Source organism: Bufo bufo, chromosome 7, assembly GCF_905171765.1.
Source record: "Bufo bufo chromosome 7, aBufBuf1.1, whole genome shotgun sequence".
NCBI classification, from domain to species: domain Eukaryota; kingdom Metazoa; phylum Chordata; class Amphibia; order Anura; family Bufonidae; genus Bufo; species Bufo bufo.
In genome coordinates, this window is record NC_053395.1 from 157,223,038 (window position 1) to 157,249,110 (window position 26,073).

The 26,073-nt window shown below is 45.1% G+C and overlaps 1 protein-coding gene across 2 annotated transcripts in view; it reads right to left on the reverse strand.

Moving 5' to 3' along the window:
- Positions 1–25,570, reverse strand: part of LANCL1 (LanC like 1) — a 42,142-nt gene extending 16,572 nt beyond the window's left edge. Inside the window, exons 1-4 of one of the 2 annotated variants that reach the window (XM_040440770.1) lie at positions 25,460–25,570; positions 7,841–7,937; positions 3,837–3,954; positions 746–953 (exon numbers count right to left, since the gene is read on the reverse strand). In XM_040440770.1, coding sequence (XP_040296704.1) covers positions 746–953; positions 3,837–3,954; positions 7,841–7,924 — 410 coding nt within the window. In that variant the 5' untranslated portion in view covers positions 7,925–7,937; positions 25,460–25,570. The remainder of the gene's footprint in view (positions 1–745; positions 954–3,836; positions 3,955–7,840; positions 7,938–25,459) is intronic. The other variant, XM_040440771.1, reaches the window with a different exon arrangement.
- Between the last annotated feature and the right edge of the window lie 503 nt (positions 25,571–26,073).

The window sequence follows — 26,073 nt, forward strand, 5'->3', positions numbered from 1 at the left end:
ACATGCGCTGAGGGGAAAATGCTGCAGATTTATGTTACTACGATCACTGATCCCCCTTGCAGCCTACATTATGTCAGCAGCACATCCTGTGTTTACATGGTGAGATGCGCTGTCGAAGAGAGAGCTCTATGCATAAGACATCTATCTAGCTACCAAATGAGCATTTACTCATTTGTAGACTGACTGCTGCCCTGTTAAGACGGGACAATCTGTGTTCTTACCAAAGCTCACAGGCCAATAATTGGGACAGTGAATACTCCTTAATACTGAGTAAAGGAGAGCCGGCCTATTGTAACAGCTGATCGGCGGGGGTCCAAGGTGTCAGAACCTTGCTGATCTGATATTGAAGACCTATGCTGAGGATAAGTGATCAACACTTAGGCCTCATGCACACGGCCTTTTCCTGTATTGTTGTCTGCAATATGCGGGCACCGGTTATGTGCTCACTGCATCACGGATGCGGACCCATTCACTTGAATGGGGTTCCTCTCCGTGCCTCCGCACCGCAAAAAAAAAAAAGGAACTTGTTCTATTTTTTTGCGGTGCAGACAGATCACGGACCCATTCAATTTGAATGGGTCTGGATCCATGGCGGCAGCCGCTTGGATAGTGCCTGTGCATTGGGGACAGGAAATTTTGGTCCCCAGTGCACGAAACGGCCGTGTGCATGAGGCCTTATTCCCGGAAAACCACTTTTAATCTTAAAAGATGATAAATTTTGCCTTGGCAGCTGGGAAATGCTTACCTTGAAATACATTCATCTGCTTCCTTATGAGAGCCAAGCCTATGCAAAATTACAGCAGCTACCGCATAGGGACCTGCATCTCCGCACAGGAAAGTGACATCACGTTTGTTCAAGCTGTGCAATGCTTTGGAGGCATATTCTTGTGCTCTTATCAAGAATGACTGATCTCCAAACACTTCAGAGAGGTGAAGATACAAAAGGGCTATTCCTGGAGAATAGAAAAAGGATGCAAATAGTAGTTTAAAAAGTTCTATAAAATAATCACTTATTAGCATTTCCATCTCTAAAACCTGTACAACAATCAGTCATGCCATTGTGTAGACCCCCTTCTAGCTGCTAAAACAGCTCTGACCCATCAAGGTATGGACTCAACAAGACCTCTGAAGGTGTCCCGTGGTAGCGGCCATAAAGCAGCAGATCCTTTAAATGGGGGTATTCCAGCCAAATGAAAAAGGCTTGCAATGGGATAAAAATGGAGGGGAAAAAAGAAGCTTTAGTCCCCTCACCAATCCCCCACCACTGCCCAGGTCTCTGCTGCTCTACACTTCCTGCTCCTATCTTTCACTGCTTTTTGGTGCTGTTGTCTTAAGTAGATGTCCTCTATCTGTCATCTTGGCTCTGTTATAGGCATTTTTCAAGGGCCTAGTGGGATAGCCTCTCTTTTTGAACCTTTGGAACAATTGTTCACTTTCTTTGTTAAAAGAAATCTCATCGCGACAATTGACACGGGCCCTCAAATACTGACCCGTCGGAATTCCCCTTTTCAGGGGGAACGGGTGCCAGCTCTTCCAATGCAGATAACTATTTGTCGAGGTAGGTTTCCTATATACCTCTGTGTCCAAATGCCCATCTCCTGCTATCTTTATTTTCAGATCAAGGAACACCATCTCCTTAGGCTACTTTCACACTTGCGTTCGGAGCGGATCCGTCTGGTGTCTGCACAGACGGATCCGCTCCTATAATGCAAACGATTGTATCCATTCAGAACGGATCCGTCTTAGTTTTTTTTTCTGAAATATAATCAAAGTGTGAAAGTTAGTCAGACGGATCCGTCCAGACTTTGTATTGAAAGTCAATGGGGGACGTTTGGCTTCGCACGGCCAGGCGGACACCCGAACGCTGCAAGCTGCGTTCGGGTGTCCGCCTGCTGAGCGGAACGGAGGCCAAGCGGAGCCAGACTCAGGCATTCTGAGCGGATCCGCATCCACTCAGAATGCATTGGGGCTGGACGGATCCGTTCGGGGCCGCTTGTGAGAGCCTTCAAACGGAACTCACAAGCGGAACCCCGAACGCAAGTGTGAAAGTAGCCTTATATCCTGAATTTCATAAGTGTATTTCATTCCCATGTCATTATCATTTAATACTTAAGTGAATTCATAAAATAGTGAATGACCCCCATCGCATAGGATAAGGATGTTGCCGATATAGCTGCCCCAAAAGACGATGTGGCAGACATGACGACATCCCCTCCGTAAACACTTTGTCTCCCCACCACCCTAAAAAAAAAAGGTTTGCATAAGTTGGGGCACATGACGTCCCCATCGCGGTCCCATTGATTTGTTTGTAAAAGTGTCCCTGAAAAATAAAAAAATTGTGCTCCAACATAAACTTCAGTGAGGATAAAACAAACCCATTGTGCTGTTTGAAATTTTTGCTTCTTGTGCTGAGGTAATATTCTAATATTCTTCCACTAGATAGTTCAATAATCTCAATGAGCACTCTGTTAGTAAGTCTTCCCAGCCCTTGGTGAATTGTGTGCCATCCAGATGTGTATTAGGTCTTAGAGGGATACATAACCCTCTATATATCATCCCTTGCTGTATATGTCTCAAGGCTGGCAATTTCCCACCAGGATCATATATGTTGGCTATATGTTTTATTAAGGTTCCTAAACGCTACATTTATGTCCGTCTGGCCTAGGGGAATATGGGTGTTTGAGAACACTTGACTTGCTTCAATAGTGAGGTTCTCCAGGTTAAATTTTTGCTTGAGGAAACCTGCCATAACCAGATCATCCAGGTTGTTGCCTAAATTGATTCTTGGTGAGACTTTTGACTACCTGTTAGTGCTTTTATACGTATTCTCCTTGCTCAATGTTTTGGCATTCATAAGGGGAATGAAAACCTATCAGTAAATGAGAGAGTTTTTCGCTTTCATTGAGGGGTTGGGTTACAGGAGGGTTTACCTCCAATTTCCAATTTTTTCACATCAGGGACCCTTTTGGACCCGGGAAATTAATACTTATTTGATTCAGTAGCCTAAGGCTAATAGGTTCCCGTTTGTGGTCAGGATTAAAACGTAACATTTATTTTATTTTTGTTTTAAAATGTCAAAGAAAAAGAAAAAGAGGATCGATGTTTAAAATTATATACGGCTGGGCTCTGTGACTGGGTAACTTCACCAAGTCCTTCTCACTCTCCAATTGGAGTACTATATTTTAGAGTGTACTCATATGGGGATCCATATGGGACCCGCACCTATCAGACAATGGGGCCATATCCTAGCGATATGCCCCCATTGCCTGTGATGGGAATACCCCTTCAACCTGCAGTGCAGATTTTAAAATCCGCAGCACCTTATATATAATGATCTTCCCCATAAACGTTAAAGGCCTTGTTTGCATAAACAGAAAATCTGCAACAAAAACTGCACACAAAAAAATTCCAAACCGCGATACATACTGCAATATATGTGTGGTTTTGATGCAGATTTTCTGCATACATATATGCACCGTGTGAAGTACCCTAAGATTTTAAATCACAAGAAATAAGTGTCTGCAAGAAATCCATCAGAACCAATTGCTTTTAGTGGCATCAACTTACACCAACAATTATAAAAAAGACAGACCAAACAAATCTTACGCGTTCTGGACACACACAAGGATCGTTATGAATAAGGAGACTGTGTCCGAAATGCATAAGGGTTCTTTGGACCGTCTTTTGGCTTCTTGTACAGTTATGGATTTATGATTGAATAAAGCCCCAATTTTAGGATCCTCAAGACGCTTCTTTTTGTATTCTAAATTCACAAAGTGACAAGATATACTCAGCAAATTCTTCATAGCTTTTACTTTCTCAAAAATGGATCTTACCAGACCAGCCAGTGTACACGGTGAAATCTCTGGGATCGGCTGATTTTAGTCCAGTTTCCATGAGCTGAAGTAGTTCTTTGATTTTATTTATCACGCGATTAACAAAGTCAGGAGTCAGCTATAAAGGGGAAAAATTCATCATAGTTACATCCAACAGGTATTCATTTTCCCTAATAAAGTGAATTACAAAAACACAATTGCCCCTACAAATGAGTTATGCTATAAAGGGCAAAATAGGCCTGACCCTGAAGGGGTACTTTTCGCCAGAATTAAGTAACAGACTTCATTACATTCAGCGGAGCTGGCCATTGGTCATTAACCAAGAAGGTTACGCCAGTTTTTGGCCTAAATAAAGTCACAAGACGCTGTTTTGTGACTTTTAAAACACTTGTGCGGGGACGTAGCAGAGGCTGGGCCAAGACATCGGCTGTGGCAAATTTATCAAAATGTATGCATGGAATCAGCCGAAAATGACGACAGAAAACTACTCCAGTTACTGACAGGAGTAGATTTCACTTTATGCACAAAGACTGCCGGAGGATGCACATAATTTATGACAAGGCGTGCACCTCGACCACCAAGGTTTTCTTGACCTAGCCTTAAAGGGGTTGTCCGGGTTCAGACAAGCCTCCATTTTCACCCAGGCAGCCCCCTTGACTTGAGCATCGCAGCAGTTCATGCTAAATCGCGCAGGGCAAAGGCATTTTTTTGAGATCCGGTGACGTACCGGGGCTCTCCATGGGGCTGCCAGGAACCCCGGCACTGATGGGCAGGCTTTAGCGCTGCCCTAGCCAGTAAAACGGCTAGGGCAGCGCTAAAGCCCGCCCATCAGAGCCGGTGACGTCACCGAACACACTGCCGGGCAGAAGTTTCCGCCTGGCAGTGTGTTATGATAAACAAAAGAGCCCTTGCCCTGCGTGATCTAGCGCAGGCCAAGGGAGCGCATCGGAGCATGAGATGCTCCGATGCTAACATCAAGGGGTGAAAATAAGGGTATGTCCGGGTTCAGCTCTGAACCCGGACAACCCCATTAAAGGGGTTGCCTGTGACTTTAAAGGGAACCTGTCATGTGGATATTTGATTATAATCTAACTAAATACATACAATCATTAACTACTAAAAAGTACCTTAGATGTATTCACTTACTAGTGTGACAGATGGTTACCTCATAATATACACACAAAGATGCCACATGAGCACGATAATGAGCTGATTTGAGTCCAGCGTTTTTTTTAATTCAGAGCTAAAGCCCCTCCCCTGCCCACCTGCTGCTGATTCATATGGAAAAAACTGTCAATCAGGAGCAGGTGGGCGGGGAGAGTCAGGAGCTCATAAATATTCATGACTCGTCATTATCAGCTGGAGCTTTTCAATACAAGATGTTGGCAGATTGACTGGGTCAATTAAAGAAAGTGAGCCGGCATTTTGCTAAGAGAATCAGTCACTTATGTACAGTGGGGGAAATAATTATTTGACCCCTCACTGATTTTGTAAGTTTGTCCAATGACAAAGAAATGAAAAGTCTCAGAACAGTATCATTTCAATGGTAGGTTTATTGTAACAGTGGCAGATAGCACATCAAAAGGAAAATCGAAAAAATAACTTTAAATAAAAGATAGCAACTGATTTGCATTTCATTGAGTGAAATAAGTATTTGAACCCTCTAACAAAAAAAGACTTAATACTTGGTGGAAAAACCCTTGTTTGCAAGCACAGAGGTCAAACGTTTCTTGTAATTGATGACCAAGTTTGCGCACATTTTAGGAGGAATGTTGGTCCACTCCTCTTTGCAGATCATCTCTAAATCCCTAAGGTTTCGAGGCTGTCTCTGTGCAACTCTGAGCTTGAGCTCCCTCCATAGGTTTTCGATTGGATTAAGGTCCGGAGACTGACTAGGCCACTCCATGACCTTAATGTGCTTCTTCTTGAGCCACTCCTTTGTTGCCTTTGCTGTATGTTTTGGGTCATTGTCGTGCTGGAACACCCATCCACGACCCATTTTCAGTTTCCTGGCAGAGGGAAGGAGGTTGTCGCTCAGGATTTCACGATACATGGCTCCGTCCATTTTCCCGTTTATGCGAATAAGTTGTCCTGTGCCCTTAGCAGAAAAACACCCCCAAAGCAAAATGTTTCCACCCCCATGCTTGACGGTGGGGACGGTGTTTTGGGGGTCATAGGCAGCATTTTTCTTCCTCCAAACACAGCGAGTTGAGTTAATGCCAAAGAGCTCTATTTTGGTCTCATCAGACCACAGCACCTTCTCCCAGTCACTCTCTGAATCATTCAGGTGTTCATTGGCAAACTTCAGACGGGCCTGCACATGTGCCTTCCTGAGCAGGGGGACCTTGCGAGCCCTGCAGGATTTTAATCCATTGCGGTGTAATGTGTTTCCAATGGTTTTCTTGGTGACTATGGTCCCTGCTAATTTGAGGTCATTAACTAACTCCTCCCGTGTAGTTCTAGGATGCTTTTTCACCTTTCTCAGAACCATTGACACCCCACGAGGTGAGATCTTGCGTGGAGCCCCAGAGCGAGGTCGATTGATGGTCATTTTGTGCTCCTTCCATTTTCGAACAATCGCACCAACAGTTGTCACCTTCTCTCCCAGCTTCTTGCTAATGGTTTTGTAGCCCATTCCAGCCTTGTGCAGGTCTACAATTTTGTCTCTGACATCCTTGGACAGCTCTTTGGTCTTTCCCATGTTGGAGAGTTTGGAGTCTGCTTGATTGATTGATTCTGTGGACAGGTGTCTTTTATACAGGTGACTAGTTAAGACAGGTGTCCTTAATGAGGGTGACTAATTGAGTAGAAGTGTCTAACCACTCTGTGGGAGCCAGAACTCTTAATGGTTGGTAGGGGTTCAAATACTTATTTCACTCAATGAAATGCAAATCAGTTGCTATCTTTTATTTAAAGTTTTTTTTTCGATTTTCCTTTTGATGTGCTATCTGCCACTGTTACAATAAACCTACCATTGAAATGATACTGTTCTGAGACTTTTCATTTCTTTGTCATTGGACAAACTTACAAAATCAGTGAGGGGTCAAATAATTATTTCCCCCACTGTATGTTGCCCTTAGTTAGGACACCATAAAACTGGTGACAGGTTCCCTTTAAGGGCACACAAATTCACTTCAATGGGTCCACAAAAACAACAGAAGGTACTCCATGTGCATTCCGTTTCCGTATTTCCGTTCCGCAAAAAAGCAATGCGTGTCCTATTATTGTCCGCAAATCACGGTCCGAGGCCCCATTCAAGTCAATGGGTCCACAAAAAATATGGAACGCACACGGAACACCTCCGTATGTAATACGCATTTCGCGGATCCATACTGTAGAAATGCTATGCCCAGCCCATATTGCTCACGTGTTTGGTGATTAATAAGTTACCGTTTCCCTTTCCGATCCGCAAAAAACGTATCACAAACGGAAACCATACGAATATGTTTTGTGGAATAACGGAACGGAAGAGGACTTAAATCAGGAAGAAAAAAAACTCAGATACGGAACAACGGATCTGTGAAAAATGGACCGCAAAACAACAACAGTCGTGTGCATGAGCCTTAATACTGATGATTTATCCCTAGGAGGGGTGATCAATATTTGATTGTTGGGGGTCCGACTCTCAGCACCCCTGCTAATGAGCTGTTTGAAGAGACTATTGTGCTCTGGTGGGTGCCGCTGCCTCTTCATTGTTTACCGGGCACAGTGCCGTACATATTGCTGTGAATGGCACCTCAGTGTACTGCAGCTTCCCCCAATTCAAGTAATGAGCCAGGACCACCTCCAACCCCCACCCCACCCCCAAACTAGTATCACCGAGACAGACCTGGCAATTCATTTGTAACCGTCTAACAGGAATAATAGAGGAACGGCACAACATAGAGTTCCAAGAAAAGACACACCAGAATTGTTATTATAAGGGGGGTGCACACAGTTACTGCAAGATACATGTCAGGAGAGGTGACGGGTCCGCTGTAAGGAATAAACTGCCCTCCACTCACCTGTCCAGCTGAATTGAAGGGCGTGGAAGGATCTTTGCTGTAGTCCTGATATAAGTAAGGATTCGGAAAGCTTCTGGCGTCCATGGTGTATTGCTAACTAAAGAGAAAGAGAAATGTTATTGATGTAATTGTAACTATCCCTTCTTCTCCTGCTGGGGGATAACCTTAGAGGGGCCGTCTTAAGATTTTTATATTGGTGGCCAACCCTCAGAATAGTCCATTAATATATGATGGGTGTGGGTCCGATCTGCAGGGGTGCAGAAATTCCGGAAAACCCCTTTAAAAGCTATGAACACAGGCAATTATTTATATTCCTGCATTTTTCTCATTTAAGCATAAAAATCATTTTTTCAGGTTGGTTTTCGTTAACAATTTTCTACAGTTCTCCCTGCACAGTGTGTCTGTGTATCGGCAGGCTCTCCCTAATCCTGTCAGAGAGCTGCTCTGATGGCTGCATGTGTAGCACTTGCCGCTCAACTCCTGACTGCTCAAACACTCAGTATTAGGGATCGACCGATATTGATTTTTTAGAGCCGATACCGATAATCTGAACTTTCAGGCCGATAATTTATACCGATATTCTGCGAATTTTCATTTTAAAATTCCTACACAAATCTGCTGAAAATGAATGTTTATTGTTAACGTGTAGTTTTATTTTTTGTAAATCTTTCTTTTTCATTTTGTCATGCATTTTCATAAGTGTACAGTCTTAGGCTACTTTCACACCTGCGTTTAGGTGCGGATCCGTCTGGTATCTGCACAGACGGATCCGCACCTATATGCAAACGCTTAGATCCGTTCAGAACGGATCCGTTTGCATTACCATGAACAAAAAAAATAATAATATATATATATTTTTTTTTGGTTCATGATAATGCAAACGGATCCGTTTTGACTTTACATTGAAAGTCAATGGGGGACGGATCCGTTTGAAAATTGAGCCATATTGTGTCAACTTCAAACGGATCGGTCTGCCTCCGCACGGCCAGGCGGACACCTGAACGCTGCAAGCTGCGTTCAGGTGTCCGCTTGCTGAGCGGAGGACAAACGGTGCCAGACTGAGGCATTCTGAGCGGATCCGCATCCACTCAGAATGCATTAGGGCTGGACGGATCCGTTCGGGGCCGCTTGTGAGAGCCTTCAAACGGAGCTCACAAGCGGAGCCCCGAATGCTAGTGTGAAAGTAGCCTTATCTGAAGATATAATAGTCTAAATATCAATGCTCATTGCCTTTAAGTGTAAAGACAGACTGAACCAGAGTCTAAAATCTTTCTGTAGGATTGAAATAGGCCGATATGAGTTCATGCTGATTCAGTTTGGGTAAAATGTTTGTAGCGAACATAGAGTGCATTGTCTCTTAACAATTATTGTGAGCAGATGTGGTGTATCTGTTTATACTATAATGGGTCCTACAGACTTGTGTCTGTGAGAGATAACCATTTAAAAAGCAATGTATTATTTTACTTCCTTACAAGGTCATTAACCCTTTAATGACCAAGGGTCATTGATGCCCCAGTGTCCAGGTCAAAATGTACAAATCTGACATGCGTCACTTTATGTGGTAATAGCTTTGGAACACTTCTATTTATCCAAGCCATTCTGAGATTGTTTCTTCGTGACACATTGTACATTATGATAGTCATAAATTTTAGTCAATATATTTCACCTTTATTTATAAAAAAAAATCCCAATATTACCAAATATTTAGAAAAATTCGCAATTTTGAAGAATTTCAATTTCTCTGCTTCTAAAACAGAAAGTGATACCTCATAACATTTATTACTTAACATTCCCCATATGCCTACTTTATGTTGGCATCATTTTGGAAATGTAATTTTATTTTTTTAGGACGTTAGATGGCTTAGAAGTTTAGAAGCAATTCTTAAAATTTTTAAGAAAATTTCCAAAACCCACTTTTTAAGGACCAGTTCAGGTCTGAAGTCACTTTATGAGGCTTACATAGTGGAAACCCACCATAAATGATCCCATTGTAGATACTACACCCCTCAAGTTACTCAAAACTGATTTCACAAACGTTGTTAACCCTTTAGGTGTTCCACAAGAACTAAAGGAAAATATTAAAATTTCTAAATTTCACTTTTTTGGCAGATTTTCCATTTTATTAAATTTTTTTCTTTAACACATTGAGCCAAACAAAACTCAATATTTATTACCCTGATTCTGCGGTTTACAGAAACACCTCACATGTGGTCGTAAAAACTGATGTAAGGGCGCACGGCAGGGAGCAAAAGGAAAGGAGCGCCGCATGGTTTTTGGAAGGCAGATTTTGCTGGACTGGTTTTACATGCCATGTCCAATTTAAAGCCCCCATGATGCACCCCTACAGTACAAACTCCCAAAAAGTGACCCTATTTTGAAAACTAGGGGATAAGGTGCCAGTTTTATTGGTACTATTTTGGGGTACATATGATTTTTAATTGCTCTATATTACGTTTTTTGTGAGGCAAAAAAATGGCTGTTTTGGCACCGTTTTGTTATTACAAGATTCATCTGACAGGGTAGATCATGAGCTATTTTTATAGAGCAGGTTGTTAAGGACGCAATGATATCAAATTTGTCTACTTTCCTTGTTTGTTTGTTTGTTTCAGTTTTACATAAAGCATTTTTGAAAAAGAAATTATGTTTTTTGTGTCCATTTTCTGAACGCCATACTTATTTATTGTTTATGCCGATCGTCTTGTGCAGGGGCTCGTTTTTTTGCAGAAAGTTATTTTTATTGGTACTATTTTTGGGTACATAGGATTTTTTGATCATTCATTAATACACTTTATGGGGCAAGGTGACCAAAAAATTTGCTGTTTTGGAACAGTTTTTATTTATTTATTTTTATAGCGTTAATCTGAGGGGTTAGGTCAAGTGACAGTTTTATAGAGCAGATCGTTACGGACGTGGAAATACATAATATGTATACTCTTTATAATTTATTTAAGTTTTACACAATAATAGCATTTCTGAAACCAAAAAAAATTACGTTTTAGTGTCTCCGTAGTCTGAGAGCCATAGCTTTTTAATTTTTTCGGCGATTGTCTTAAATATGGTATAATTTTTTGTGGGATGAGGTGACTGTTTTATTGGTACTATTTTGTTTGACATATGCCTTTTTGATCGCTTGGTGTTGCACTTTTGTGATGTAAGGTGACAAAAATAGCTTTTTTTTTTACACAGTTTTTATTTTTATTTTTTTATGGTGTTTATCAGACGGGGTCAATCATGTGATATATTTATAGAGACGGTCGTTACGGACACAGTGATACCTAATGTGTATTTTTTTTTTTTTAGGAAAAGGCAATTTCTTTTTTTCATTTACATTTTTATTTATTTTTACTTTTATTATTTTCACTTTTTTTTTTATCAAGTCTCTTGCATTGCAAAGTGTAATACTATCAGATCTCCTGTAGGTGCCTTTGCAAAGCGTCCAGTTACCATGGCAACCATCGAGGGCAGTGCGGCAACCCTGATGGTTGAGATAGGTAGCCCCTCCCTCTATTAACCCCCTGGATGCCGCGGCATCTAAGGGGTTACAGCAGAGTGTCAGCATACAGCTGACACTCGCTGCTGATGGCGGCGGCTCAGGAATGGAGCCGCCGCCATCAAATACAGTAGGGGGACCGTATCGGAGGCAGGGGGCACAAATGGGGCCAGCGCTGGAAAGAAGGGGTACGACCAGCATTGAGGGGGCACAGATGGGGGCAGGACGCATGGATGAGGGGGAAGGGGGGAGGACCGCATCAGGGGCAGGATACATGGATATGGATGGGGGCGAAGTGCATCAGGGGCAGGCGGGGACAGATGGCGGAGGCAGGGCTCACGGGGGGGTTGGGGTTTGGAGGAAGAAGTCCAAGGTCTAACACTATGCCTTAGACTTTTTCTGCCATTCATCAGCGCAGGGCATGCAATGAATGGCACAGACAGCTCACTGAATGTAGGCAGGCTATTATAGATAAATGATAAAGTACATGAAAGATATGTTATATTAGTATTCAGGGTAAATGGTAGGGGTGCACCGAAATGAAAATTCTGGTCCGAAACCGAAAATTCAGGATGCCCTTGACCGAAAACCGAAACTGCCTTTTTGCCCAAATACTTTTAAAATACTTTTTTTTTAATGATTTTATTAATAATTCTTTTTCATGAATGAAATTCATCTGTGGGTGGCGCTGTTATGGAGAGGGGGATCTGTGGGTGGCGCTGTTATGGAGAGGGGATCTGTGGGTGGCGCTGTTATGGAGAGGGGGATCTGTGGGTGGCGCTGTTATGGAGAGGGGGATCTGTGGGTGGCGCTGTTATGGAGAGGGGGATCTGTGGGTGGCGCTGTTATGGAGAGGGGGATCTGTGGGTGGCGCTGTTATGGAGAGGGGGATCTGTGGGAGCGCTGTTATGGAGAGGGGGATCTGTGGGTGGCGCTGTTATGGAGAGGGGGATCTGTGGGTGGCGCTGTTATGGAGAGGGGGATCTGTGGGTGGCGCTGTTATGGAGAGGGGGATCTGTGGGTGGCGCTGTTATGGAGAGGGGGATCTGTGGGTGGCGCTGTTATGGAGAGGGGGATCTGTGGGTGGCGCTGTTATGGAGAGGGGGATCTGTGGGTGGCGCTGTTATGGAGAGGGGGATCTGTGGGTGGCGCTGTTATGGAGAGGGGGATCTGTGGGTGGCGCTGTTATGGAGAGGGGGATCTGTGGGTGGCGCTGTTATGGAGAGGGGGATCTGTGGGTGGCGCTGTTATGGAGAGGGGGATCTGTGGGTGGCGCTGTTATGGAGAGGGGGATCTGTGGGTGGCGCTGTTATGGAGAGGGGGATCTGTGGGTGGCGCTGTTATGGAGAGGGGGATCTGTGGGTGGCGCTGTTATGGAGAGGGGGATCTGTGGGTGGCGCTGTTATGGAGAGGGGGATCTGTGGGTGGCGCTGTTATGGAGAGGGGGATCTGTGGGTGGCGCTGTTATGGAGAGGGGGATCTGTGGGTGGCGCTGTTATGGAGAGGGGGATCTGTGGGTGGCGCTGTTATGGAGAGGGGGATCTGTGGGTGGCGCTGTTATGGAGAGGGGGATCTGTGGGTGGCGCTGTTATGGAGAGGGGGATCTGTGGGTGGCGCTGTTATGGAGAGGGGGATCTGTGCACTGTTATGGAAAGGGGATATGTGCACTGTTATGGGCATAACAGTGCACAGATCCCTTTCCCCATAACAGTGCACAGATCCCTTTCCCCATAACAGTGCACAGATCCCTTTCCCCATAACAGTGCACAGATCCCTTTCCCCATAACAGTGCACAGATCCCTTTCCCCATAACAGTGCACAGATCCCTTTCCCCATAACAGTGCACAGATCCCTTTCCCCATAACAGTGCACAGATCCCTTTCCCCATAACAGTGCACAGATCCCTTTCCCCATAACAGTGCACAGATCCCCTTCCCCATAACAGTGCACAGATCCCTTTCCCCATAACAGTGCACAGATCCCTTTCCCCATAACAGTGCACAGATCCCTTTCCCCATAACAGTGCACAGATCCCTTTCCCCATAACAGTGCACAGATCCCTTTCCCCATAACAGTGCACAGATCCCTTTCCCCATAACAGTGCACAGATCCCTTTCCCCATAACAGTGCACAGATCCCTTTCCCCATAACAGTGCACAGATCCCTTTCCCCATAACAGTGCACAGATCCCTTTCCCCATAACAGTGCACAGATCCCTTTCCCCATAACAGTGCACAGATCCCTTTCCCCATAACAGTGCACAGATCCCTTTCCCCATAACAGTGCACAGATCCCTTTCCCCATAACAGTGCACAGATCCCTTTCCCCATAACAGTGCACAGATCCCTTTCCCCATAACAGTGCACAGATCCCTTTCCCCATAACAGTGCACAGATCCCTTTCCCCATAACAGTGCACAGATCCCTTTCCCCATAACAGTGCACAGATCCCTTTCCCCATAACAGTGCACAGATCCCTTTCCCCATAACAGTGCACAGATCCCTTTCCCCATAACAGTGCACAGATCCCTTTCCCCATAACAGTGCACAGATCCCTTTCCCCATAACAGTGCACAGATCCCTTTCCCCATAACAGTGCACAGATCCCTTTCCCCATAACAGTGCACAGATCCCTTTCCCCATAACAGTGCACAGATCCCTTTCCCCATAACAGTGCACAGATCCCTTTCCCCATAACAGTGCACAGATCCCTTTCCCCATAACAGTGCACAGATCCCTTTCCCCATAACAGTGCACAGATCCCTTTCCCCATAACAGTGCACAGATCCCTTTCCCCATAACAGTGCACAGATCCCTTTCCCCATAACAGTGCACAGATCCCTTTCCCCATAACAGTGCACAGATCCCTTTCCCCATAACAGTGCACAGATCCCTTTCCCCATAACAGTGCACAGATCCCTTTCCCCATAACAGTGCACAGATCCCTTTCCCCATAACAGTGCACAGATCCCTTTCCCCATAACAGTGCACAGATCCCTTTCCCCATAACAGTGCACAGATCCCTTTCCCCATAACAGTGCACAGATCCCTTTCCCCATAACAGTGCACAGATCCCCCCTCCCCATAGCAGTGCCATAGACCGATCCCCCTACCCATAACAGCCCCAGCCCTGCTGCTCACAGCATCACTCACTGCATCTTTATTTTACCTTACAATCGTGACGCTCCGGTAACAACTCTGCAGGCAGAGCGGAGGGCGGCGTAACGTCACTTACTCACGTGACGCACCTGCTCCGCCCACTTTATGAATGAAGGAGGCGGAGCAGGCGCGTCACGTGAGTAAGTGACGTTACGCCGGCCTCCGCTCTGCCTGCAGAGTTGTTAGTTACTGGAGCGTCACGATTGTAAGGTAAAATAAAGATGCAGTGACAAAGTAAACCGCCCGCCCGGCGCCCGCCCGCAGATGGTGGGTGACAAATCCCACACCCCATATTTTCGGCCGATATGTAACAATATCGGCCGAAGTGGATTAGGTGCATTTTCGGCCGATATTTTCGGCTGCCGGAATTTCGGTGCACCCCTAGTAAATGGCCATGTTGGCACTTCACGATAAATAAGTGAGTTTTGGGTTGCAGTTTGGGCACTCGGTCTCTAAAAGGTTCACCATCACTGGTCTAGATTAACCAATCGGATCGATTGCCGGCAAGGGACCACTCTGATTGCAGCTAGCACGTATATAGCCGTATGGCAGTCGGGAAGGGGTTAAGGAAGTCATGCCTTATGGGAAACATTTGGTGTGTGATGTCCCATTCATGTATTCATAATTATATTCTATATATTTCTGTGTGGTATATTTAGATTTGCAACATATCTTAACCAATGATTTATATAATGTGCCATTTATGTGTAACAGTGTGTCGATATATATATATATATATATATATATATATATATATATATATGTATATATATATCATGTATGTGTCATTTAGAATATATATTTTAGGCCGTGTGTATCTCACTGACTGAATATAGCCTTAGAAGGTCTAGAAAGTATTGAAGTTGTCTTCCTACTAATTGGATTTCATGAGGAGAGCTGAATGTTATTAGTCATCCATATGGACAAGTTAAATATATAAACCCGGATGCCAAGTAAGAAGGCCCATTGTCCATTATCATGAATTTAAAAAGACAGTAGAGGATAGTGACTCCAACATGTCTAGATTATGCAGGGCTCCAGATGGCAACCAAAATGGTCGCCAATGCGACTTAGAATTTACAAATGGCGACAAGACTTTTTAGTCCTGTCGCCATTTGCGACTAGACCCGCCGCCGCAGCTCTGCAGTTGAATACAGCGGCGGGGCACAGGAGATAGAACATCCGCGGCGGGGCAGAGAACTATCTCTCCTGACTCCCTCCCCCCTGCGCTGCCGCCGCCTCCAATAAGGAGAGAGGCGGGAGGGGGAGGGGCCGTGGCCACTGCGCCACCAATGAAGATAACTGACCTGTAAATACAAATACAGGAGGCGGGTGCTGGAATCAATAATAGCCGGCACCCAACCTCTATGACAGGGTTAACTGCAGCAGAAAGCAGCTCCCTGTCATGGAGGTCGGGTGCCGGCTATTTGATTCCGGCACCCGCCTCCTGTATTTGTATTTACAGATGAGTTATCTTCATTGGTGGCGCAGTGTGCCCCCCCCCTTCCCCCCCAGTATAATAAACATTGAGTGCGCTCCCCCCAGTATAATAAACATTGAGTGCGCCCCCCCAGTATAATAAACATTGAGTGCGCCCCCCCAGTATAATAAACATTGAGTGCGCCCCCCCAGTATAATAAACATTGAGTGCGCCCCCCCAGTATAATAAACATTGAGTGCGCCCCCCCAGTATAATAAACATTGAGTGCGCCCCCCCAGTATAATAAACATTGAGTGCGCCCCCCCAGTATAATAAACATTGAGTGCGCCCCCCCAGTATAATAAACATTGAGTGCGCCCCCCCAGTATAATAAACATTGAGTGCGCCCCCCCAGTATAATAAACATTGAGTGCGCCCCCCCAGTATAATAAACATTGAGTGCGCCCCCCCAGTATAATAAACATTGAGTGCGCCCCCCCAGTATAATAAACATTGAGTGCGCCCCCCCAGTATAATAAACATTGAGTGCGCCCCCCCAGTATAATAAACATTGAGTGCGCCCCCCCAGTATAATAAACATTGAGTGCGCCCCCCCAGTATAATAAACATTGAGTGCGCCCCCCCAGTATAATAAACATTGAGTGCGCCCCCCCAGTATAATAAACATTGAGTGCGCCCCCCCAGTATAATAAACATTGAGTGCGCCCCCCCAGGATAATAAACATTGAGTGCGCCCCCCCAGTATAATAAACATTGAGTGCGCCCCCCCAGTATAATAAACATTGAGTGCGCCCCCCCAGTATAATAAACATTGAGTGCGCCCCCCCCCCAGTATAATAAACATTGAGTGCGCCCCCCCCCCAGTATAATAAACATTGAGTGCGCCCCCCCCCCAGTATAATAAACATTGAGTGCGCCCCCCCCCCAGTATAATAAACATTGAGTGCGCCCCCCCCCAGTATAATAAACATTGAGTGCGCCCCCCCCCAGTATAATAAACATTGAGTGCGCCCCCCCCCAGTATAATAAACATTGAGTGCGCTCCCCCCCCCCCAGTATAATAAACATTGAGTGCGCTCCCCCCCCAGTATAATAAACATTGAGTGCGCTCCCCCCCCAGTATAATAAACATTGGTGGCGCAGTGGGAAGTGCCAATGAGGGTTAAAATTTTTTTTATAAATTAACTCACCTCCTCCAATTGATCGCGTAGCTGCCGGTCTCCTGTTCTTTCTTCAGGACTTGTGGTGACGTCACTGAGCTAATCACATGATCCATTACCATGGTGATGGATCATATGATGTACCATGTGATGAGCACAGTGATGTCACCACAGGTCCTTTGACAGGTCCTGAAGAAAGAACAGGAGACCGGCTGCTACGCGATCAATTGGAGGAGGGGAGTTATTATTATTATTATTTTTTTTTTTTTTTTTAACCCTCATTGGCACTGCCCACTGCCACCAATGTTTATTATACTGGGGGGGGGGGGGGGCGCACTGCGCCACCATTGTTTATTATACTGGGGGGCACACTGCACTACCAATGTTTATTATACTGGGGTGCTGGGGGGCCCAGTGCGCCCCCCCCCCCCCCCCCAACACTCCAGTATAATAAACATTGGTGGCGCAGTGCGCCCCCCAGTATAGTAAACATTGGTAGCGCAGTGTGCCCTCCCAGTATAATAAACAATGGTGGCGCAGTGCGCCCCCCCCCCCCAGTATAATAAACATTGGTGGCGCAGTGGGCAGTGCCAATGAGGGTTAAAAAAATAAATAAATAACTCACCTCCTCCAATTGATCGCGTAGCAGCCGGTCTCCTGTTCTTTCTTCAGGACCTGCCACCTGCGGTGACATCACTGTGCTCATCACATGGTACATCATATGATCCATCACCATGGTAATGGATCATGTGATTAGCTCAGTGACGTCACCACAAGTCCTGAAGAAAGAACAGGAGACCGGCAGCTACGCGATCAATTGGAGGAGGTGAGTTAATTTATAAAAAAAAAAATTTAACCCTCATTGGCACTTCCCACTGCGCCACCAATGTTTATTATCCTGGGGTGTATATAATGTTTATTATATTGACCTTCTACTTAGCATTCTGTATTAAAGAATGCTATTATTTTCCCTTATAATCATGTTATAAGGGAAAATAATACAGTGAATAGACTTTCATCTTAGCAACCATGCGTGAAAATCGCACCTCATCTGCACTTGCTTGCGGATGCTTGCGATTTTCACGCAGCCCCATTCACTTCTATGGGGCCTGCGTTGCATGAAAACGCACAACATAGAGCATGTTGCGATTTTCACGCAACGCACAAGTGATGCGTGAAAATCACCGCTCGTGTGCACAGCCCCATAAAAGTAAATGGGTCCGGATTCAGTGCGGGTGCAATGCGTTCACCTCACGCATTGCACCCGCGCAGAAATCTCGCCAGTGTGAAAGGAGCCCAAGGGTAAATAGGACAAGGGTTCCAGCCCCTAAGGGGGCTAATAGTAAGCAAAAAAAAAAAACACAAACACTAAAGCTACTTTCACACTTGCGGCAGTGTGATCCGGGGCAAGCAGTTCCGTCGTCGGGACTGCCCGCCGGATCCGCCGATCTGGATGTGACTGAAAGCATTTGTGAGACGCATCCGGATGCGGATCCATCTCACAAATGCATTGCAAGGACGGATCCGTCTCTCCGCTTGTCATGCGGACAGACGGATCCGTCTTGTATCTTTTTGCGCAGACCGGAAGGACGGATCCTGCATTCCGGTATTTTGAATGCCGGATCTGGCACTAAGACATTCCTATGGGGAAAAATGCCGGATCCGGCATTCAGGCATGTTTTCAGTTTTTTTCGCCGGAGAAAACCGTAGCATGCTGCGGTTTTATCTTTTGCCTGATCAGTCAAAACGACTGAACTGAAGACATCCTGAGCGGATTAATCTCCATTCAGAATGCATGGGGATATGCCTGATCAGTTCTTTTCCGGTATAGAGCCCCTGTGACGGAACTCTATGCCGAAAAAGAAAAACGCTAGTGTGAAAGTACCCTAAAATATTAAGTTTAAATCCCCCTTTTCTCAATTTTACATATAAAATATATAAACAATAAATAAACATATTACATAGCGCTGCGTCTGAAAAGTCCAAACTATTAAATTATTAAAAAATATCTCCTATGCGATGAGCATTCGCCATTTTTTAGTGACCTTGTCACCCCAAAAAATAGGATAGGACTGTTCTATTATGGGCCGAACGTTTCATAAAATGCACGTGGCTTTTTTGGCAGTTTTTTTTTTTTTTTGCGCGGTATTGAGTATCGCAAAACTTTTTTATGGTGACGAAAGCAAATCAAAATTTTGGTATCGAAACAACCCTATGCCGATCTGATCGGCGTAGCATTGTCACGATACCAAAATTTTGATTCGGTTTCGATTTGGCGACTAAAAATTTAACGTGGCTCTTAAATTTTTCAGTTCAGGAGCCAATGGCTACTAGGTATTTTTTTTAGTCTGGAGCACTGTTAGGGGTAATTAAAAATGTCAGGAAGAAACCCTCATTACTTATGTATATTGGAGAGGTTAAGAAGGTCATGTGAACGTATTAGGTATTTAGAATTCATGTTTAGAGTTGTGATATTCATCTGCAGTGCAACAGATGGACAACATCCCATTTAGCATATCAAGGGTTAAGATGACATCATAGTAGTATTAACATACGTTACACCCTGCTCATTTGATTGGGAGATCATAATCCAGGAGGAGGTAACGTAAGATATCAGGGAGGATAAGTACTGCTGGGGAGGAACATAGGGGGGGATCAAACCATCAGAAGATCAGATCAAATCATCAAGGAACAGGGTCCTCACAAGAAAGAAAAGATCCATAAAGGAAGCTGATCATAAGAGAGAGATATCAGAAGAAACTTGAATTATATTTTGACTACTAGAGAACTCCTAAGAACTGGTCCCATCCGAGACTCTGCCCATCCTTGACTTGGTAACGTATGTTATATTTTTTGCTTGTGATATTAGTAAGATACTTCTATCGGTATATAGATAAAAATCCCCATATTGTGGGAATATATAGTGTTAAGCGCCTCCATAATGTTTAGTGTTCTATTAGCAAAGATGCATATTGCTAATGGAAAATCTGGCATTATTTGAAAAGAGGACTAAACCTTTGGAAAGTTATATTCCGTAGTCTGATTGCCGAATTGAATAAATTATCATATTAATATCATATATATTTTTGATTGTCATAAGCTGAAACAGAGTCAAGGGATAACATTTATTGTTCCTGTATTAATCTGTGTTTTGTCATGTTATAGCCTGTTGGTAAACAGAAGATCCTAAGTTTCTCTTGATTTATTAATTATTGGTCTGTTTGCTAAAAATATAGCATTTGTATTTTATCATATCTAACTTTAGGTCATTCTGTATTAGTGAAGTGATTGTGTTTGGTTACAGCACCATCTAGTGCTGGTGAGTGGTATCACAGTTTAAAATCTGTATGTCTGAAAATTGTCGGCATTTTTATTGAATTTATATGCATTCTGTAAATAAAATTAATATTTTTGCATAATTGATTGCCTTTTCTTTTTCATTAATTGCATAAATTCAATTTAGAGTCTCAAGATAAAAGAAAAGGCGTTTTTATGTACGCCTAGTGGATTTCCTGACTGATTTCCAAATTTTGACATTTTCTCTCTTAAGATACTTATATTTTATATAAAAGATATAGTTTTGACATATATATATTAGGGATCGACCGATATTGATTTTTTAGGGCCGATACCGATAATTTGTGAACTTTCAGGCCGATAGCCGATAATTTATACCGATATTCTGGGAATTTTCATTTTTGGAAAAAAAATAGTTCCTACACAAATCTGCTGAAAATTAATATGTTTATTGTTAACGTGTATTTTTTTTTTTTTGTAGATCTTTCTTTTTCATTCATACTTAATATTTTTGAGTTTTTTTGACTAACTTTTAGCCCCCTTAGGGACTAGAACCCTTGTCCTATTCACCCTGATAGAGCTCTATCAGGGTGAATAGGATCTCACACTGTCCCTGCTGCTCTGTGCTTTGTGCACACAGCAGCATGGAGCTGAACATGGCAGCCAGGGCTTCAATAGCGTCCTGGCTGCCATGGTAACCGATCGGAGCCCCAGGGGAGAGGGGATCCTGTGGCCACTGCCACCAATGATTAATACTGGGGGGCGCACTGCGCCACCAATGAAGAGAAATCTCTCATTAATTCATATACAGGAGGCGGGAGCTGGCTGCAGAATCACATAGCCGGCTCCCGACCTCTATGAGCGGTAGCTGCGATCCGCGGCACCTAAGGGGTTAACTACCGCAGATCGCAGCTACCGCTCATAGAGGTCGGGAGCCGGCTATGTGATTCTGCAGCCAGCTCCCGCCTCCTGTATATGAATTAATGAAAGACTTATCTTCATTGGTGGAGCGGTGGCCACAGCCCCTCCCCTCCTCTTGTCCTCTCTCTTCTAATTGGCGGCGGCAGCAGCAGCACAAGGGGAGGGAGACACTGCTTCCTTCTCCCCTGTGCTGCTGAGGGAACACAGAGAGCGCTGAGAGCAGCGCTTTCTGTGTTCCCAATACGTTATCGGTATATCGGCAAAATAGATGCCGATAACTGTCAAAATCCTCAATATCGGCCAAACCGATAATCGGTCGATCCCTAATTATATATATAATATATATATATATATTATTTTTTTTACTAACTTTCAGCCCCCTTAGGGACTAGAACCCTTGTCCTATTCACCCTGATAGAGCTCTATCAGGATGAATAGGACCTCACACTCTCCCCTGCTGCTCCGTCCAGGGCTTCAGGAGCGTCCTGGCTGCCATGGTAACCGATCGGAGCCCCAGGCTTACACTGCTGGGGCTCCGATCGGAACTGCCACTGAGGAGGAGGGGACCCTGTGGCCACTGCCACCAATGATTAATACTGGGGGGCTTGGGTGGGGGGCGCACTGCGCCACCGATGTTTTTAATACTGGGGTTGGGGTGGGGGGGCGCACTGTGCCACCAATGTTTTTAATACTGGGGTTGGGCTTGGGGGGCTGCACTGCGCCACCAATGAAGATAAACCTCTCATTAATTCATATACAGGAGGCAAGAGCTGGCTGCAGAATCACATAGCCGGCTCCTGACCTCTATGATCGGTAGCTGCGATCAGCGGCACCAGAGGGGTTAACTACCGCAGATTGCAGCTACAGCTCATAGAGGTCGGGAGCCGGCTATGTGATTCTGCAGCCAGCTCCCGCCTCCTGTATATGAATGAGACAGTTATCTTCATTGGTGGCGCAGTGACCACAGCCCCTCCCCTCATTGGCGGCAGCGGCAGCAGCAGCAGCACAGGGGGAGGGAGACACTGCTTCCTTCTCCCCTGTGCTGCTGAGGGAACACGGAGAGCGCTGAGAGCAGCGCGATTCTTGTTCCCCATACGTTATCGGTATATCGGCAAAATAGAGGCAGATACCGGTCAAAACCCTGAATAATCGGCCGATAATATCGGTAAAACCGATAATCGGTCGATCCCTACTCAGTATAACTACAACCTTAGCAGTTTGATAACAATATGGCTTAGGCTGGGTTCACATCAGCGTTATGGATTCCGTTATGGCTTTCCATTATAACATGGTTGTAACGGAATCCATAAGACGGAAGTCAAAACGGAAGCCTTTAAGAGGCATTCCGTTTTGCATTCAGTCAAAATACAAGTCTATGGGCAGCAGAACGGATCCGTCCAGTGTCAACAGGACTTTGTTTTCACGTTTTGCATAACGGGAACCAAACGAATCCGTTATGATTGCAAATAGACTTCTATTATGACGGATCAAAACGGAATGCCTCTTAAAGGCTTCCGTTTTGACTTTCGTCTTATGGATTCCATTACTTTCCGTTATAACCATGTTATAATGGAAAGCCATAACGGAATCCATAACGCTGATGTGAACCCACCCTTAGGGTCCATTCATACGTCCGCTCTTTGGGTCCGGACCCATTCCACAATTATTCATTTCCGTTCCGCGACCCCGCAAAAAAAATAGAACATGTCCTATTCTTGTCCGCAGCTGCAGACAAGAATAGGCATTTCTATTGGGGTGCCGGCCCAGTGTTTTGCAGATCTGCAATTTGCGGATCCGCAAAACACTGCGGATGTGTGAATGGACTCTTAGGGGCAGTTCACATCTCATTTTTGGTGCATGTCAGGTGGGTATGTTAGACGTACAGTAAAAAAAAACGTATACAAACGTATGCAATTTTGTGGTTGTCTATCCTTTTTTACGTATACATTAGACGGATGTGCATATGTTTCAATATGTTTGCGTCAGTTTTTTAAGAAAAAAAAAAAGTATAAATTTTTGTGAATAATTTCTTTTTAAAAATAAATTGTCTTTGGTTTCCATCCATCTCCCATTCACTGCAATGTAAAAGAAAAAACGTATACATTTCCATGTTTTTTTTTTTTGGAGGACAGAAATGCTACATTAAGGGCTGTTCACATCTCCTTTTTGCTGTACGTACAAAATAAACGTATAGAAACGTATGGCATAGACTAGGACTGGGCTGTTTGCATACTTTTGACTCAGTATGTCACAAAGTTTTTTTTTTGCAGGATAGATTAGCAAAAAATGCATACTTTTTTTGTTGTTGCAGTGAATGGGAGATGGATGGAAACATAAGACGTTTCCATCTGTTAAAAGTATCTTTTTTTTTTATAATGCCTTCAAATCTTTATTTTAAAAAACAAAGTTTTCCCAAAAGTTATGAATACATTGCTAGCAGTCTGCAGTAAGGGTACAGAGGGGTGTTACCAGTTGTCGCTGCAGTCTCATTCTATCCAGTCAGTGCTGCCATTTTCAGACTGTGCAGGGACTCCCCCCCCCCCAACTGGTAACACCCCTCTGTACCCTTACTGCAGGCTGCTAGCAATGTATTCATAACTTCTAGTAGAAATAATTAAGGAATGGCACAACATAGAGACATAAGAATAGGTGCTCCAGAATTGTTATTACATGGATAATGCATGAAGCTATTAAAACAGACATGTCCTGAGCGGTGACGGGTCCTATTTAAAGAGGACCTTTCATCGGTCCAAACATTGTGAACTAAGTATCCTGACATATACAGCGGCGCCCCCAGGGATCTCACTGCACTTACTATTATCCCTGGGCGCCGCTCCGTTCTCCCGTTATGTCCTCCGGTATGTTCGGTCACTTGGTTATAGTAGGCGGAGTCTGCCCTTGTTCTACGGGCGTCTCCTTCTCATAGGCTGTAGCGCTGGCCAATTGCAGCGCAGAGCTCACAGCCTGGGAGTTTTTTTCTCCCAGGCTGTGAGCTCTGCGCTGTGATTGGCCAGCGCTACAGCCCAACCGTGGCACTCCAGCTGTGGTAAAACTACAACTCCCAAGATGCCCCCCTTGCTTGGCTGCTCTCAGAACTTTGTAGAAATAAATGGAGCATGCTGGGAGTCGTGGTTTGACCACAGCTGGAGTGCCAAGGTTAGCCATCACTGGTAGGAGAAGGAGACGCCCAGTAGAACAAGGACTATAACCAAGTCCCCGAACATACCGGCGCCCAGGGATAATAGTAAGAGCAGTGAGATCCCCGGGCGCCGCTCTATATGTCAGGATACTTAGTTCACAATGTTTGGACCGATGAAAGGTCCTCTTTAAGGCTATTTTCACACTAGCGTTTTCCGCTATTGAGATCCGTCAGAGGATACAAAAAATAAAATAAAACGCAGCCTAGTACAGTACCAGCAAAGTGTATGAAATTACACCAATCTCACGCACACTTTTTCCCCCCGGTGCAGATATTGACCTGCTGTGCGGTTTTTAAATTTAATAGCGCGTCAATTATGTTTGCGGTTTTAGTGGCAGCAACACTGCATCAAATCTGCACCAAAAACCGCTGTTAGGCATTGCGGATATGCTGCGGAAACGCATATAAATCCACACAGAACTTATTTTTACTTGCACCCAGATTCTGATGATCTATCCTCGGGATATCAGATGGGGGGGGGGGGGCGCACACCCTCCTAGCGGCTCCAGCACATACATTATGCGAATCCTCTGCACAAAGGCAGAGACAAGGGGGGGGGGGATGGGCAGTAAATGACCCCAGTGTTTCGGTTTTCACATCGGCAGAATAGTCTGCTGGTGAAATACAACCCATGAGGGACTCGGATAGAACGTGTGGACTGGGCCGGCCCGGCATCGCCCCGATATATATATACAGCCAGTGCCTAGGACAATGCCGCTCCCACCTCCCCATATACCGCACACAATGACGCAGGAGGAGAGCACAGCTGCGCCTCACAGAGCGGGGGCCCTGCAGAACTAATAAGAGCCTGCTCCGCCGCCGTATGACCACGCACAGGCCCACGCGCCTCCGCAGCCGCCGTTACAAAGACCGAATCGCTAAACCGCCGAGCAAGCGTGCACAGCGAGCAGAGCCCGGTACAGGCACCGTACAGAGCATGCGCAGTACCTTACCGCAGACACAAGAGGCGAAATGACCACAGGAAGCACAACCTGCAAACAAGGATCCGGAGCGACTGCTGCCTCAAGCCCCGCCCCCGTGTGACGTCCATGCTGCGTCTCCGCCCCCCAGCCGAGCGGCGGTGGAGTTCAGTGTAGAGAGTAGAGACAGACTGCCCCGGGGGCGCCGCTCCATGGACCGTATGGACTGTCTGCCGGTCTCTCCCTGTGCCTCATACAAATGCACACACCTGTCCCAGCCGATGGCAGCAGAACACAAGGACTGTCTGGTTAACCCCTAATAACCAGGGGATTTAAAAAAATATATATTTTCGTTTTTTTCTCCCAGCCTTCCCACAGCCATAGCTTTTTTTTTATTCTTCCGTTCACACGGCCATATGAGGGCTTTTTTCTTTTTGAGAGACAAGTTGTGCTTTCTAATGCCACCATTTATGATTGCATACAATCTAGTGCAGGGATGGCCAACCTGCGGCTCTCCAGCTGTTGCAAAACTACAACTCCCAGCATGCCCAGTCTGCCTACAGCTATCAGCCTACAGCAGGGCATGGTGGGAGTTGTAGTTTTACAACAGCTGGAGAGCCGCAGGTTGGAAACAAATTCCAAATGGG